Source organism: Nycticebus coucang, unplaced genomic scaffold, assembly GCF_027406575.1.
Source record: "Nycticebus coucang isolate mNycCou1 unplaced genomic scaffold, mNycCou1.pri scaffold_46, whole genome shotgun sequence".
NCBI classification, from domain to species: Eukaryota; Metazoa; Chordata; class Mammalia; order Primates; family Lorisidae; genus Nycticebus; species Nycticebus coucang.
The window spans coordinates 141,390-158,684 of record NW_026515579.1 but is presented as its reverse complement, the minus strand read 5'-3'; the positions used below and the strand labels follow the sequence as shown (position 1 = coordinate 158,684).

Sequence of the window (17,295 nt, the reverse complement as noted above, 5' to 3'; positions counted from 1 at the left end):
GTATGTTTTGTTCACTTCTGTGTCTTCAGTACCTGGCACACAGTAGGTACTCAGTATTTGTGTACTGGAGGAAGAAAGGGGAGAAGGGACTACGGCTACAGCCACAGGGACAGGGATGAGAGGGTGCTTGTGCACCAAATGACACTTGGCATTTTGATTGGGTCCTTTCCATCGGGGCCTGTGGGTGGGTAGGTTGCATTTGTCCCGCAGCCCTGCTCCTTGGGGAGGACGTGAGCATGCACTTTGCCAATCTGTCCATTCTTGGCACTTCGCACAGTGCACCGCACAAGATGGGTTTGCACTGTTGTGGGGCCAAGGTTATGTTCCGGAAGATGCTGGAAGGTGTCAGGACCAGCCCACGCCCCTCACCAGATGGTGGCATTCCAAGGAGGCTGCAGCCAGAGACAGCTGAGTGAATGGCTGAGTGAATGGCTGGTGAGCTCTCAGATTGGATTGAAGGGTGTCATTATGGAAGAGCCTCAGCAGCTGTTAAAATGAATCAACGCCTCGGGAACTGGGAGAAAAGCTGCCAAACAGTCTGGTTTTGAATGGAAGTGCTTTCTCTCTTGTGGATCTCTCAGATTCCCCAGGAGACCGCAAGCTTCATGGCTGCACCCCCCGCACCAAGCGTAGAGCCTGGTGTTTTGGAGGGAGGCAGGAAGTGTTTGCAGAAGGAGGGTCAGAAGGATGGAAGAATGAAAGCTTGCGATGACTCCTCTGTAATCCCAGCACCTGTTGCTCTGAGTGACTCCCTTTTCAGAGAAATGATGTATGTATTTTTTTTTTGTCTTCATGAAAATGGCAGGAAATGGGAATTTTGAACTTTGCAAATCATTCCTGGGAGAGCAAGCTTGTGTTGGTAAGCTCAGCAAATGAAAATAAATATTCATTGCTATACCCATTGCTTGTGATTGTACTGATGTCCTCTCTTTCCTGGTCCAACACAGCCTCCACCTCCCAGATAAATGCCTTGTTCACTTTCTGTCCCACATGCTGATGTCCATAATGAGACACACGTATATATATGTGTGTGTGTGTACACGTATCCATAGGTAGATATCCACACACGCACACATATGTATACACGCGTACATATCAGAGATCGCTTAGACTCTGTTTCCCTTCTTTCCTGGCAGCGCTCATCAGATACACTATTTAGAAAATTGAGCCAGTCCACCTAAGGAATAAATAGCAGCTGCCCTCTGCTGAGTGGGCTTCCAATATGTTTTGGAAGAGACTATCATCTATTAAGTCAAGCATGACATATGGAATACACGTAAAGTTTTAAAGCCTGTAGTTACATTTATTTCCTTGTATCGTAGCACAGGTTATGAAAACCTGAGAATCATGAGTTTCTAGGGTTGGGAGGACTTTAAATTATTATTATGTTTCTTTTTTTTTTTTGGCCGGGGCTGGGCTTGAACCCGCCACCTCCGGCATATGGGACCGGCGCCCTACCCGTTGAGCCACAGGCGCCGCCCAGGACTTTAAATTATTATTCAACCATCAGCTGTGGTGGTTAAAAAACTTCTTTTGCTTTCCTTTGTTCATCGACCTATTAATTGATTCATATTTATAAATCAGGCATTTGCTAGTCATGCAAAATGGCAACTCTAGAGGTAGACAAGATATACAGCAGGTTGCGAGGCAGTGCTCTATTTAAGAAGGATATGCACCAGGATATCCTTTCCTTATTTTCTCTTGTCCTTCCCCCGTTCCTTCCTTGCAGAATAGCCACTCAAGTGGGTTCAAGGATCCTAAAAGGGAAGTGACATTTGTGGGCCATTGATCCTAATTCAGCAATGGTTGCCCTTGATGACTCTTCCCAGGAGAAGCCACACAGAAAAGCTTTCCTTCCCCTTGTGGGCAGGCAGCTCCCAAGACCGTGAGGTCAGTGTGGTCACAGCAGGTGTCTGAGTGTGGCCTATCCTAGGGTGGTGCTCCGCCGTGTGGTCCACTGGGCCTGGTGGGGTCCCTTGGTGGGCCTCGGAGGGTTGAGCTTCCACCTGAGCAGTTTCCTACTCTTTGGTTCTGTCATTCGTTAACCATAGCCAGAGTAACTCATCTTATATTCCAGATTGCACAGAGTCATTTGCTGTGAGACTCAGGGCACTGAGACTTACTCAGCATCTAAGAAGAGTGAGAAGTGGGGTCAGAATATTTCACCATTCGTTTGTTTATTCACTCAACATTTATTTATCCACTTGATGCTTTTGTATTTCATGGTATTATAAACAATGATATGTATTCCCCAGTATTTCGTAATTGCTTGTGTGTGTGTGTTTCTTGTAGAAGACTGTGAGTTCCCTGGGAGTGGGGGCTATATCTCACTGTTTCTTGCCCATCTTTGTGTATGTGGTAGGTGCTCCATAAACGTGTCCCAGAGAAAGGGGGAAGATTTTTAGTGAGCATCTACTGTGGACTCAGCACTATTTATGTACACAGATATATAAGGCTACATAATTAAAAAGCTGCAAGGAACATAAGTTTTATTAGCTGTTGGAGATGCTAGCGGATGCAGGTGGAGCTTGAGTGCTTTTGTGCCGTCTGTTCGTATATGACTGGAATTCTGGAGCCAAGGCTGTCCTCCTGTGTCTCCCTAGACCTGCTGGAACCAGCCTGCCTCTCCCTGCCGGCTCTGCCATGGGAGCGTGCTGACAGCCCCATCCACGATGAGATCTGAGACTGCTGGCTTTACCCAGCAATCACGCCCCCCTACCCGGGGCCTACTGGCTCAGGTAAGTGGCTGCTTGTGCTGAGCTCAGGAGCTGGAGTGTCCAGGGGTTGGGAGGGTACCTGTGGGTGCTCCCAGGAAATTTTGTCTCTGTCCTTTGAATCCTGTCATTGTCCTGTGTCTCATGGATGGGCTACATATGTGTCCCAGAGCAGGATTTCAAGAGGTCACAGGGGCCAGCTCTAGAGGTGAATAGCTCTGATTCCGGATGGGATTTTGGAGGCTTAGAACTCTGCCTGGGGTCTTTGCTGATGGAAATTCTCCAGTTCTCGGATGCCCATATCTGTTCCTTTATTCTGCCTCTAACTGAGTCTAGACAGTGTTCTGCGGCTTGGGAAGATGGAATCTGTTAGCACTATTGAGCATGTAAGGGAGGGAGAATATCAAAATCTGTCTGCTCTCTTTCCTGGAGGCTGCTGAGTGAGTCAGAGCCGGGGGAGCATTGCGGGGCCTCTAGGAGGGGAAGCGGGAGGCTTGCACTTAACTAAAATACCTTCCCCTCTTGTAGTTCCTCCAGATCAGTGGTGCTCAACCTTCCTAATGACATGGCCCTTTAATACAGTTCCCGTGGGTTGCGACCCACAGGTTGAGAACCACTGCTCTACATGGTGGCTAGTTGGCAGCAGTTTTACAGGGAGGGAAAACAGTGAAGTGAAGAGGACCTGGGGGTCAAGAATAGGGACTTGTCCAGCACCTTGCAAGACAGGAATGAAAAATAACCTTTAAACAGGTAGAGCTGTGTGGGTCATGGAGCTGAGGTCAGGTTTCAGCTGTGTGACAGTAAGCAGGCCTGGTGACCTCTCTGGGCCTTTTCCCACACCTCCCGAAGGGAGACGACACTGCTACCTTTTGGGTTGTATGAAGATTAATGGAGAGGAAGGGGTCTTGTTTTGAGAGAACAGATCTCATGGCTAGATGAAAAGCGGCTAAAGCCCTGAGCCGCTGCAAAATAGGTGTGATCATTGTACCCATCTGATAAAGTTGTAAGGAGAAGATTTATAAAATACCCAAAGCACCTGGCTCAGCTTGAGGTCTCACTCATGCTAAGCCATGTTGGTTGTACTTTTCTTATTAAAAATATGAAGGCTGGATGTGGTGTCTGTAATTATATCTCAGTGCTTTTGAGAGGCTGAGGCAGGAGGATCGCTTCAGCCTGGGAGTTCAAGACCTCCTGTCTGTGAGTGACATAGTGAGAACCTGTCTCTACAAAAAATGAAAAAAAATAAAAATAAAAATACAAAAAGGTGGGTGTGGTGGTATGAACCTGTAATTCCAGCTTCTTGGGAGGCTAAGGCAGGAGGATCGCTTGAGCCCAGGAGTTTGAGGCTGCAGTGAGCTATGATGATTCCACTGCACTCCAACCTGGGTGATGGAGCAAGACTCTGTCTCTAAAAGTAAATAAAGAAGTAAAGTTTAAAACAACAATATGAAGGCAGCCAGCATAAAATAAGTGTTCCACAGAAAGGAACCTAGAGGCAAACAAGTAACAACAGCAAATTTAGTGAGAAAAATGAGATGATTTTTTTTATTTTTTAATGGCATCTGCAAGGGTCGGGGAAAAAAGAGACTAAGAGACTGTCTGGTGAGGTTGGTGGCTGAGCCATGCGCTCTGCAGCCACTCGCCCTCCTTGTGACTCCAGGGCCGGCTGCTTTGGGTAGCTGTGGGAGCTGCCATGGTCACTTCTGTGCTCTGTGCTTGTTGCTTGGCATAGGGATGCCTGATGTGGGTGGACTCTGCTGCAGGGCCGTCACTAGGGTGGCAGCAGTGAGGGACTGTGAGGATGCTCCCACCGGACCTTATGCCAGGAGCATGTGTGGTCTGGGTTCAAACCCTGATTTCCCCTCTTGCTTCCCGAGCAACTGCAAGCCAGTTACTTCATGTGTGTGAGCTGGTTTCCTTATCTGTATGGCAGAGACAATCACTTGTTATCATAAGAACTGGCCTCAAGATTGGCTAAGTTGGGAAAGTCCTCTAGCCAGTGTTGGTGCCTCTTCCATACCCTTTGAGCTGGAACAAACTTCAGAGACAGCCGTTTACTCCACTCCCCTCGCCCCCAGCTCAGAGAGGTGGATAGACAGGCCCAAGCCTGCCCGGTGAAGTCAGTGGAGGGCTGTGGTCCAAATCTAGGGCTCAGGTCTCTCTGCCCTATTTGCCTAAAACAGTCTGCTCCCACCCAGAGCTGTGTTTTGATGTTTTTCTCCTTCCTCCTCGTCCTTCCTTCCTCTCTCTCTCTTTCTTTTTTAGCAGTTGCTTTTCTACTCCTGATGTCCTTAATCCCCATGGATCCTCAACCATAACCATGGTCACGCGGGTCGAGGTCGGCTCCATAGCATCCCTGACTACAGTGCCAGGCCTGGGTGATATTGGCAAAGAGGAAACCCTGAAGCGGACTTACTTCTGCCAGGCTAGCGATACCTCTGGGGCTCCTTCAGCCCGGATCTTGGAAGGAAAGAGCCTGCTGAGGAGCCCAGCTCACTTACTCCCCCTGCCGAGGCTCTCCCCTAAGCCTTTCTCCAAGGAGCAGGCTCCTGCAGATGGGAAACCCCCTGTGTCATCTTTGCTGCACAGTCCGCCCAGCCTGTGTCCTTCTGGTGGGCTCTCTGAGGAGGTGGCAGCAGAGGACCTGGATAAGAGGATGCCCGGTTTGGTGGGGCAGGAGGCAGATGATGGGAAGAGACCAAGGAGAAGCTCATCTCTGTTCATGTGTTCCTGCGGCCCAGCCCCAATGCCATGATTCTCTTTGAAACCACCAAAACTGGCCCCACTCTGGGGAAGATGGTCAGTGAGGAGATGCTGGAGGCCAAGGCAGGCGTGTCTCAGGAGCCCCCTTCAGGTACCACGCTTGAGGTGGCTGCCAAGCCCCCTGTGCCCACCCTAAAGCCCCCAGGGACCCTTCTCCGACCAGCCTCCCTGCCGCAGGACATGAGGCCGGCTACAGCCCAAGAGGCGGTAGGCCAAGACCAGGCTGTCTTAAAGGCCAGTGGTGTGGAGGACATGGCGGGCCCTGCTCCGGAGCCCAGACCTCGCCTGTAGAGAAGGCCCATTTCAGACATTTTTATAGAAGCCCTTCAGCCTCAGAAGCCAGGCCCTGGTGGTGCAGCCACTGTGAGGAAAACACCACCCACCCCTCCTGAGAAGATGTGGGTGAGGAAGGCTTTTGTCCTTGGACCTCACAGCCCCGTTTGAGAGCAAAGAGGCCTTGCTGAGGAAGACAGCCGATGAAGTGAGTGGAGCCACAGTGGGCTCAAGCGCTGACCGCTGGGGCCCAGAGAGGTCCAAACCAGAGCCCAAGGTGGACAGGGAGTGTTTGGCCAAGGCAGAGCCCCCTCTTCATGGCACGAATTCAGAATTCCTGGAGGTGGCCTGAAAAATGCATGAACAGCAGGAGAAAGTGCTTTTGAAGCACGACACGGGTAGCCTCAGGGCCCCAGGGGCCTCAGCCAGGGTTGTCCTGAGAGATGACCTGAGTCCTTCGGAAGAGCAAGTCAAGCTGGCCCGCAAGCATGCGAAAGCACCTGAGCCCCCTTTGCCCAGGCCAGGAAGAGACTCAGAACTAGCTGATGTCAAGGTCAGACCAGTTGACAGAGGAGTCCCAGCCCCTGCAGGGGGCAAGTGGGCCTCCAGGGGGAGCATGAAGAAGTGTATCAGCCTGCTTGGGGAGGACAGCGCTGTGCCCATGTCCTTGGCAGCGGGGCCTGGACCCCCCTTGGCCACCCCTGATTCCCCATTGGCAATGGCAGAGCCCAAGAAAGTGGGTGTGAGTGTCCAGGAGCGGGTCAGAGGCTGGGCTGCTGAGAGCTCCGAGGTGAAGCCTGAGATGAGGAGGAGGACATTCCGGGCTCGGCCGCTGTCCGCAGATTTGACCAAAGTGTAAGTGAGCACTCCCATGCATCTCCCTCAGCCCAGGTTGCTGTAAGCCGGCTGCCAGAGACCCCAACGGGAGAGGGAACTGGGCTCTGAGCCCCCTCTAGGTGTGGCCAGCACTGGGGGGGGGGCTACAGCTTGGGGTTTCCTCGGCCTTTCTCAGCTCTGCACGCAGCCTTTGAATGAAGCCAGATATGTGTCCATTTCACAGATGTAGGTCAGGAAGCTAAAGTACTGCAAGGAAGTTGAAGCCAGATGTCATTCTAGCTTACCCTGTCTCCATAGCTAAGCCTTCCTTCCCTGAAGTCTGAGACCACCTACCACAAGGCCTAGGCCTTTGTGAGTGGCCCAAAGTATGAAATCAGAGGGGTTGAGATAATTTCGGCAGGTCACTTCCCCTCACTGAGCCTCAGTGTCTTCATCTCACAAATGGAAATAATACTAAGACCTTCCTTAAAGGACGGAGGTACAAACTTAGAGATAATTCTGGAAATCACTCCACCCACAGGAAGTCCCTAGTATATTGCGGCTCCAAACAATGTCGATCCAGTTGGTTAACAATGGTTTTCTAAGCTTGGCCCACCTCTGTTTTTCCACAAGTGGCCACAACAAGGAGATGCCGCCAGGCATGATCAACTGGCTCGTTAATCACATGCAGCCACCAACATGCTTTGTCTGGGGAGGAGTTTGCAGGGCCAGGATCTCTGGGCAGATTACCCTCCTGGCTCTGGGAACTAGGGCAGCCATTCTGGCCATAATTAGACCGGTGGCTCTCAGCACATTAGAATCACCTGGAAAAAATATCTGTGGCTTGGCCCTACCCCTAAAGAGTCTAATTTAGTTAGTCTGGGGAGGGGCTGGTATTTAGAAGTGTTTAAAAGCTTACAAGCAGGTCTCTTGTGCAGCTGAAAGACTTGGGACAAGACCCCCACTCTGTCCTGGGCTAACACGACCCCCAATCAACCGCAAGAGACGACACTTGATGCAATCAGCAAAAGGGTTTTTATTCCAGCATGCTGGGGCTTATCTCGTGACTCTCTCAGGAGCAGAGGAGTGAAGCCCCGAACAGCAGATTTTACAAGCTTATAAAGGCAAAAACCACAAAGTAAGCAGGAGTAGCAGACATAGCAGGGACTTTAACCATAAAGTAAGGAGGGGGAGCAGACATAGCAGGGGCTTTAACCATAAAGTAAGGAGGGGGAGCAGACATAGCAGGGGCTCTAACCATAAAGTAAGGAGGGGGAGCAGACATAGCAGGGGCTTTCTAGATAAGAAGAACTCTGGTTCATTACTCAACTGTCTTAAGAAAAGATTAACAGTTAAACATTTACTTAGTCCTTTTATCTGCTTCAGCTCGAGTTTATCTCCTGGAACAGTTACAAAAGGTCACATTCTCATGGTAGGGGGTGAGAGGTGGTCACATTCCTATGGATGGTGGTCACATTCCTATGGTAGGGGGTGAGAGGTGGTCACATTCTCATGGTAATACTTTCTTTCACAGCCAGGCATGAGAACCCCTGAGTTAAGGTAGCAGATAAGGGGACACAGGTGCCAAGGACCTCACTCAGGTGCTTTCTCTCACTGTGTCATCATAGTGCCTGGGAGGGGCTGTGTGAGTATCCCCCTCTGACAGATGGCGGAAAACTGAGTCTCTGAGTTTAGCAACAACACATGACAGCCTCACAGCTCCCGAGAGGCAGACCCTGGGTTTTCTGAGCATGGGTCAAGTTTTAAGTGGCTTGGTTTTTCTCCCCTCCTTTTTCTTCAAAGCCCCCCAGCCCTCAATTAAATATGTGCTACATACTCATGCATTTATATCAGAGAACTCATCAGGCTAGAAAGAGTCTACCCTTCCTCTCCCTTCCCCTTTATAGGTGGGAAAACTGAGGCCCTGAGAAGGATAATCACTCAGCCCCTGGTCACCCAGACAGGCAGACAGACATGGGCCCCACACATTTCCTGATGGTCCACTGCAGATGGGTTGCTAACAACAACTATTAATTATCCGTTCTGTGGCATCTTCACTCTTCCCCAAACGCCCTCATGTTGCTATTAGGACCGTGGGTAGCCTCTTATCTGCCCTATAAAAGAGATGGGGAGGTGCTAATTATCCCCATTTTATAGATAAACAGAGGCTCAGGTGAGGTCACAAGCCTGACCAAGTGCCATAGAGAAGAGGCAGGGTAGAGCTGGGACCAGCACCCTGTGTCTTCACCCCAGCCTGGGGCTCCATCCACTCCCATGATGCTGTGTTTAAGGTAGGCTCTGGCCACTGGGTTCTTCCCCTTTTGGCAGCTGGAAGGAAAGAAAATGTCCTTTTCAAAGAAAATCAGCCAGTGTGTCTGTGACACTGTCAAGGCTGACACCCTTGAGCTCCTGTGCTGGTGTGTGTGGGCTGTGGGGAATCACAGATTCTGGCTCTATACAAATAACTTGGATCTCTGTACCAGGTTTTCAAGTTCAGATTCAAGCAAGGAAGTCAGATATGAGAAGTGTGCTGAGCTGAGTGGCGAGCTTTCTAAGAAGCTGAGAGAAAAGGTAAGGCGTGTCTGTGTTGGGCACATCTTGTTTTCCAGCAGGCAGTTGGACTTACTGGAAAAAAGAGATTCCGTGATTAGCTAGACCTGGGAAGGAATCAGACATCTGTCATGCACAATAAAAAAAGTTTTTTTTCTAAGTTGGGACTTTTCAAGTCTTTTCTGGTGTGATGGGTTCTGATTTTCTACTCCCAGGTGTTAAATACCATATATAAATGTAATTGTCAGATATTTTAGTTTTTCTTTTCAAAGAGGCAGAAGGGCATGGCTTTCTTTTATATAAAAGTGCCTGCTTTCCTGTCTTAATTAAGACACCTAAATTTAGGTTTAAAATGTTAATAGGAACTCTCTCAAAATCCCCTTATTATGGTTTTTACTCCTTAAAAGACTTGCCACCTAGCCATAGAAGAAAGAGGTACATTTCCAGCAATTAAATTGCTAAAAAAGTATTTTTTATTTCATCTGTTTAAGAAGAGGAAGCTTGTAAAATAACTGCTAGGTATAACTGGTTTGTGGTTGATGCTTTGTGCAGTCTTAAGTTTTTTAACAAAGACTCCTTGAGATACAGTTGACATATAGTAAAAGCACATAATATAAAGCATGCAAACTGATGAGTTCACAAGTGTGTAGACCTGGGAAACCACCGCCCCAGCTGAGATAATGAACATTCCCATCACGTCCCCTCAGGTCACGTTGAAGTTGTCCGTCCTGTACCCTCCTCTGCAGGCCACCACAGATCTGCTTTCTCTGCCACTATAGATTAGTTTGCATTTCTAGACTTGAATATAGATGCAACCAGGCCTCTTTTGTTTCTTCACTCAGACTAATTAATTTGACATTGGTGGTTTATTCTTTTGAGTTGCTGACTAGTTCTCCACTGGGTGGGCAGACTGCAGTTTGCTCCTCCCTTCACCCTTTAATGATCGGTGGGATTGTTTCCAATTTGGGGTCATTACAAATAAACCTACCGTGAACATTTGTGGACAGTCTTCGTAAGGACTTGTCTTTTCATTTCTCTAGGAGTAGTATTGTTTTATGTTTTAAGGGACTTCTACAGAATTTTAAAAATAGCACCAATGCTTGGTTCTAAGCCCTGCAGGCCTATTTCAGTGAATCCCCAGCAAGATGGGCTGGCTTTGTGTGGTGATCCCATCACTGGTGGAAAAGGTTTTGTCCTGCAAATTTTATCCTTGCACCTCTTGAATCACTTCTTTGAAATGGTTAGGAGAGGATTCAATTTAAGTAAAACTCCTCATATTTCCATTAAACTACTGTGGTGACAACAACAGCAAGAGCAAAAAGGGTTACAGGAAGCAAGAGTTTTGGCAGATGGCTTGAGACTAGTTTATTATTTTCTCTGTAATTTTGTGTGTTTGAAAACTTTCAAGAAAGGAAAAGTTAATATACTCTTAGTTTACATATAATGAGATTTCATCCCTGTAAGGTGACTTTGTATATGTGTGTGTTCACTGTGGTAAAATATACATAAAATATACCATTTTAAATATTTTTAAGGAGTAAACTAAAAAAATGTAAAACAGCCTAGGTTTTTCTAATATAAAATACATATATGTACACTTATTATACAGGGTGGACATAAAATTCATGTGCAATTTACTATGTTAAACTATTTTAAATTTTACATGAACTTTATGTCCACCCTGTATATAAAACTAATATAAACCAAAGAGTAAAGAAGACTTTTTTTAAGGATTATAACTAATTGATAATAGTTATTATCCAAAAAGTGGACTGGTATGTGAATGAGGGAACAAAAATAATTTGAGCTTTATCTGTATTGTTTAGATTCCTTTATGATGAGAGATTCATATATTACTTATATAAAATTTACATAATAAAATTTAAGCAAAATTCTTCAATAGCATTTCAACATCTAAAGTAAGGGTTACCAAACCATGGCCCTGCCTGCATGATCACCATGTTAAAGGGTACAATTACGTGGCATTGGTACATTCTCAATGTTTTGCAACCATCACTACTAACTAGTTCCAGAATTTATTTATCTATTAGAGATAGAATCTCACTTTGTCACCCTCAGTAGAGTGCTGTGGCGTCACAGCTCACAGCAACCTCCAGCTCTTGGGCTTAGGCAATTCTCTTGCCTCAGCCTCCCAAGTAGCTGAGACTACAGGTGCCCGCCATAATGCCTGGCTATTTTTTTGTTGCAGTTTGGCCAGGGCTGGGTTTGAACCCACCACCCTCGGTATATGGGGCTTACGCCCTACTCACTGAGCCACAGGGGCTACCCTAATTCCAGAATTTTTTGTCACCCCAAACAGAAACCCTGTATCTAGTCCCCTATTTCTGGCTCTTGGAAAATCACTAATTTACTTTCTTTCCTTTTTTTTTAATTGTTGGGGATTCATTGAGGGTACAAGAAACCAGGTTATACTGATTACATTTGTTAGGTACAGTCCCTCTTACAATTGTGTCTTGCCCCCAAAAAGTTCCTTACACACCAAGAGCCCACCTCCCTCCCTCCTTCCCTCTCTCTGCTCTCCCTTTCCCCACTCTCACTGTCATTAATTGTCCTCGTATCAAAATTGAGTACATTGGATTCATGCTTCTCCATTCTTGTGATGCTTTACTAAGAATAATGTGTTCCAATTCCATCCATGTTAATACAAGGGCTGTAAAGTCTCCATTTCTTTTATTTATTTATTTATTTATTTATTTGTTTGTTTATTTGTAGTCTTTTTGCCTGGGCCAGGTTTGAACCCACCACCTCCAGTATATGGGGCTGGTGCCCTACTCCTGGAGCTACAGGCGCCCTCCCCCCACACCCCCCCAAGTCTTCATTTTTTTTTAAATGGCTGAATAGTATTCCATGATGTACATATACCATAGCTTATTAATCCATTCTTGGGTTGGTGGGCATTTAGGCTGTTTCCACATTTTGGCGATTGTAAATTGAGCTGCAATAAACAATCTAGTGCAAGTGTCCTTATGATAAAAGGATGTTTTTCCTTCTGGGTAGATGCCCAGTAATGGGATTGCAGGATCAAATGGGAGGTCTAGCTTGAGTTCTTTGAGGGTTCTCTATACTTTTTTTCCAAAAAGGTTGTATTAGTTTGTAGTCCTACCAGCAGTGTAAAAGTGTTCCCTTCTCTCCACATCCATGCCAGCATCTGTGATTTTGAGATTTTGTGATGTGGGCCATTCTCGCTGGGGTTAGATGGTATCTCAGGGTGATTTTGATTTGCGTTTCTCTAATAATTAGGGATGATGAGCATGCATTTTTTCATATGTTTGTTAGCCATTCGTGTGTCTTCTTTAGAGAAGTTTCTATTCATCTCTTTTGCCCATTGGTATATGGGATTGTTGGCTTTTTTCATGTGGATTAATTTGAGTTCTCTGTACATGCTAGTTATCAAGCTTTTGTTTGATTCAAAATATGCAAATGTCCTTTCCCATTGTGGAGGTTGTCTGTTTGCTTTGGTTATTGTCTCCTTAGCTGTACAGAAGCTTTTCACTTTAATCAAGTCCCATTTGTTTCTTTTTGTTGTTGTTGTATTTGCCATGGAAGTCTTCTTCATAAAGTCTTTCCCCAGGCTGATATCTTCAAATGTTTTTCCTATGCTTTCGTTCAGGATTTTTATTGTTTCATGCCTTAAATTTAAATCCTTTATCCATCTTGAATCAATTTTTGTGAGGGGTGAAAGGTGCGGATCCAGTTTCACTCTTTTACATGTGGATATCCAGTTCTCCCAACACTATTTATTGAATAGGGATTCTTTCCCCCAGTATATGTTCTTGTTTGGTTTGTGGAAGATTAGGTGGTTGTAAGATGTTAGTTTCATTTCCTGGTTTTCTGTTCGATTCCAAATGGCTGTGTCTCTATTTTTGTGCCAGTACCATGCTGTCTTGACCATCATGTCTTTGTAGTACAGCCTAAAATTCGGTATGCTGATGTCCCCGGCTTTGTTTATATCACTAAGAACTGCCTTAGCTATACGGGTTTTTTTTCGGGTTTCATACAAAATTCAGAATCATTTTTTCTAAGTCTTGAAAGTAGCATGTTGGTATTTTAATAGGGATGGCATTGAATCAGCAGATTGCTTTGGGAAGTACAGACATTTTAATAATGCTGATTCTTCCCAGCCATGAGCATGGTATTTTCTTCCATTTAATATCCTCTGCTATTTCCTTTCTTAGGGTTCATAATTGTCTTTATAGAGGTTCGTCACCCTTATGTTAGGTATATTCATAGGTATTTAATCTTGTTTGAAGCTATGGTGAAGAGAGTTGTGTCCTTAATTAGCCTCTCATTTTGACTGTTATTGGTGTATACAAAGACTACTGACTTGTGGACATTGATTTTATATCCTGAAACATTACTGTACTTTTTTATGACTTCCCGGAGTCTTATGATGGAGTCTTTGGGGTTCTCTAAGTATAAGATCATATCTTCAGCAAAGAGGGAGAGTTTGACCTCCTCTGCTCCCATTTGGATTCCCTTTATTTCCTTGTCTTGCCTAATTGTATTGGCTAGAACTTCCAGCACTATGTTGAATAGTAAAGGTGACAGAGGACAACCTTGTCTGCTTCCAGTTCTAAGAGGAAAAGCTTTCAGTTTTACTCCATTCAGTAAAATATTAGCTATGGGTTTGTCATAGATAGCTTCGATCAGTTTAAAAAATGTGCCACCTATGCCTATACTCTTCAGTGTTCTAATTAGAAAATAATGCTGGATTTTATCGAATGCTTTTTCTGCATCTATTGAGAGGATCATATGGTCTTTGTTTTTGCTTCTGTTAATATGGTGAATAACGTTTATGGACTTGCATATGTTAAACCAGCCCTGCATCCCTGGGATGAAACCTACTTCATCATGATATATGACTTTTTTGATGATAATCAAAATAGACGATAATCTATTGGCTAGGATTTTGTTGAGAGTTTTTGCATCTACGTTCATTAGTGAAATTGGTCTGAAGTTCTCCTTTTTAGTTGGTTCTTTTCCTGGATTTGGTATCAGGGTGATGTTTGTTTTATAGAACGTGTTGGGGAAGATTTCTTTCTTCTCAATTTTTTTTTAATAATTTCTGCAGTACAGGAGTAAGCTCTTCTTTGAAGGTTTGATAGAATTCTGGTGTGAAGCTGTCTGGACCAGGGCATTTTTTTATTGGAAGATTTTTTTATTGTTTCTTTGATCTCAGTGCTTGAAATTAGTCTGTTCAGCAGCTCTATTTCTTCCTGGCTAAGTCTAGGGAGAAGGTGTGATTCCAAATATTTATATATTTCCTTCACATTGTCAAATTTCTGGGCATAGCGTTTCTGGTAGTATTCAGAGATGATCTCTTATATCTCTGTGGTATCAGTTGTTATTTCCCGTTTATCACTTCTGATTGAGGTTACTAGAGATTTTACTTTTCTATTTATACTTAGTTTGGACAAAGGTTTATCTATTTTATTTATTTTTTCAAAAAACCAAATCCTTGTTTCATTAATTTTCTGAATGATTCTTTTGTTTTCAATTTCATTGATCTCTAATTATTCTTGGATATTTCTTTTCTTATGCTGGGTTTAGGCTTAGATTGTTCTTCTTTTTCCAATTCCAAAAGATGGCTTGTGAGTTTGTTCATGTGCTCTCTTTCTGTTTTTCCAATGTAGTCATCTACAGTGATAAATTTTCCTCTCAGAACTGCATCCCACAGGTTTTGGTAGCTTGTGTCTTCATTGTTGTTATGCTCAAGGAAGTTAATGATTTCCTCTTTTATTTCTTTCTGCACCCAACTGTCATTCAACAGAAGGTTGTTTGATTTCCATGCCTTTGTGTGGGGTTGAAGGTTTTTGTTGGAGTTGAGTTCCACCCTTAGTGCCTTGTGGTCTGAGAAGATACAAGGTAAAATTTCAGTTCTTTTGATTCTGTTGAGGTTTGTTTTGTGTCCTAGGATATGATCAATTTTGGAGAATGTTCCATGGGGCAATGAGAAGAATGTGTATTCTTTATCTTTGGGATGGAGTGTTCTTTATACGTCTATCAAGCACAGTTGTTCTAGGGTCTCATTTAAGTCCCTTCTATCTTTGTTTAATTTCTGTTTGGAGGATTTGTCCAGCTCTCTAGTAAAAGGAGTGTTAAAGTCCTCTATTATTATGGTGTTATAGGTATCATATTGCTCAGACTCGGTAAGGTCTCTTTTAAGAATCTGGGAGCATTGTATATGTATATACCATGGAATACTATTCAGCCATTAAAAAAAATGGAGACTTTACATCCTTCATATTAACCTGGATGGACATGGAAGACATTATTCCTAGTAAAGCATCACAAGAATGGAGAAGCATGAATCCTATGTACTCAATTTAGGTATGAGGACAATTAATGACAATTATGGTTATGAGGGGGGGAACAGAAAGAGGGAAGGAGGGAGGTGGGTGGGGCCTTGGTGTGTGTCACACTTTATGGGGGCAAGACATGATTGCAGGAGGGACTTTTCCTAACAATTGCAATCAGTGTAACCTGGCTTATTGTACCCTCAATGAATCCCCAACAATAAAAAAAAAAAAAGAATCTGGGAGCATTTAAGTTGGGTGCATAAATACTTAGAATTGAAACGTCTTCTTGTTGTATTTTTCCCTTGACCAATATAAAGTGACTTTATATTTTTGACTTTAGGTGCTTTAAATCCACATGTATCTGAAAATAAGATTGCAACCCCTCTTTTCTTCTGAGTTCGATTTGCCTGAAAAATTGTCTTCCAACCCTTAACTCAGAGTTTTAATTTGTCTTTTGAAGCCAGGTGTGTTTCCTACAGACAGCAAATGGAATGGCTTGTGTTCTTTAATCCAGTCAGCCAATCTATGCCTCATCAGTGGGGAATTCAAGCCATTAACATTTATTGAGATAATTGATACGTGTGGTAGTGTTCTATTCATCTTATTTTGTGAGAGTCCATTGCTTAGTTTTATCTTTGCATCATTGTGGAAGTTAAGTTCTGTCCTTTAATTTATTAGTTCTTACTTTGCTGCTGATCCATTGTGATGGTCCGTGTGTAGAACAGGTTGAAGTATTTCCTGTAGAGCTGGTCTTGTTGTAGTAAATTTCCTCTACGTTTGCATATCCGTAAATGATTTGATTTATCTGTCAATTTTAAAGCTTAACTTAGCAGGGTACAGAATTCGGGGCTGGAAATTGTTCTGTTTAAGTAGATTAAATGTAGATGACCATTGTCTTCTTTCTAGAAAAGTTTCATTAGAGAAGTCTGCGGTCACTCTGATGGATTTGCCCATGTAGGTCAACTGGCGCTTACTCCTGGCAGCTTGCAGAATCTTTTCTTTTGTCTTGAATTCAGACAGGTTCATCACAATGTGTCTTGGAGAACCTCGGTTAGAGTTGAGGCGATCTGGGGTTCGATAGCCCTCTGAAAGCAGTGTGTCAGAATCTTTGGTGATATTTGGGAAATTTTCATTTATAATATTCTCTAGTGTGGCTTCCATTCCCCTATGGCATTCTTCTTCCCCTTCTGGGATACCTATAATTTGTATGTTTGAATGCTTCATAAAGTCCCATAATTCTGTCAGTGAACATTCTGCTTTCTCTCTCTTCTTTTTTGCCTCTTTAACTATCTGAGTTATCTCAAGAGCTATGTCCTGTACCTCTGAAATTCTTTCTTCTGTGTGGTCTAATCTGTTGTTGATATTTTCTATTGCATCTTTAAGTTCCCTAATTGACTGCTTCAGTTCCTTCATCTCTGCTATATCCTTTCTATATTCTTCATATCATTCATCTCTTATTTGATTCTATTTTTTATTTCCTTTTGGTTATTTTCCACTTTATCAGCAGTTTCCTTCATTGTTTTCATCATCTGTATTCTAAATTCCATTTCTGTCATTGCTAACATTTCTTTATAGGTGGAATCCTCTACAGTAGCTACCTCTCGGTCCCTTGGGGGGGGTTGGTCTGGAATGGTTTTTCATGTTATCAGGATTTTTCTCCTGATTCTTCCTCATGAATGTTACCTTTTATCTGTTTCCTTGCTCTACTTTTCCTTTCACTTCCTCTTGCTCTTTAAATTACCATGTCTGTGGCCTAGGGATTCGATGAGTCAGCTGCCGGCAGGATTAGACCAAAAGAATACATGCAACCACTTGCCAATTCTCCACTGCTTTTGTCCTCTTCATGGGGTCCAGAAGTC

At 44.2% G+C, this 17,295-nt stretch overlaps 2 protein-coding genes across 4 annotated transcripts in view; both read left to right on the top strand.

Moving 5' to 3' along the window:
- LOC128579334 (small G protein signaling modulator 1-like) overlaps nt 1-5,103 on the top strand; it is a 97,333-nt gene extending 92,230 nt beyond the window's left edge. The window contains exons 25-26 of the mRNA XM_053581474.1: nt 2,604-2,738; nt 4,980-5,103. Of these exons, the coding sequence (XP_053437449.1) occupies nt 2,604-2,683 (80 nt within the window). The 3' untranslated portion in view covers nt 2,684-2,738; nt 4,980-5,103. The remainder of the gene's footprint in view (nt 1-2,603; nt 2,739-4,979) is intronic.
- Nucleotides 5,104-6,105: 1,002 nt separating this feature from the next.
- Nucleotides 6,106-17,295, top strand: part of LOC128579338 (uncharacterized protein KIAA1671-like) — a 41,990-nt gene continuing 30,800 nt past the window's right edge. For 2 of the 3 annotated variants that reach the window (XM_053581485.1, XM_053581486.1), the window contains exons 1-2: nt 6,106-6,605; nt 9,050-9,137. In XM_053581485.1, the coding sequence (XP_053437460.1) occupies nt 6,106-6,605; nt 9,050-9,137 (588 nt within the window). Of the gene's footprint in view, nt 6,606-9,049; nt 9,138-17,295 lie in introns of those variants that run through there. The other variant, XM_053581482.1, reaches the window with a different exon arrangement.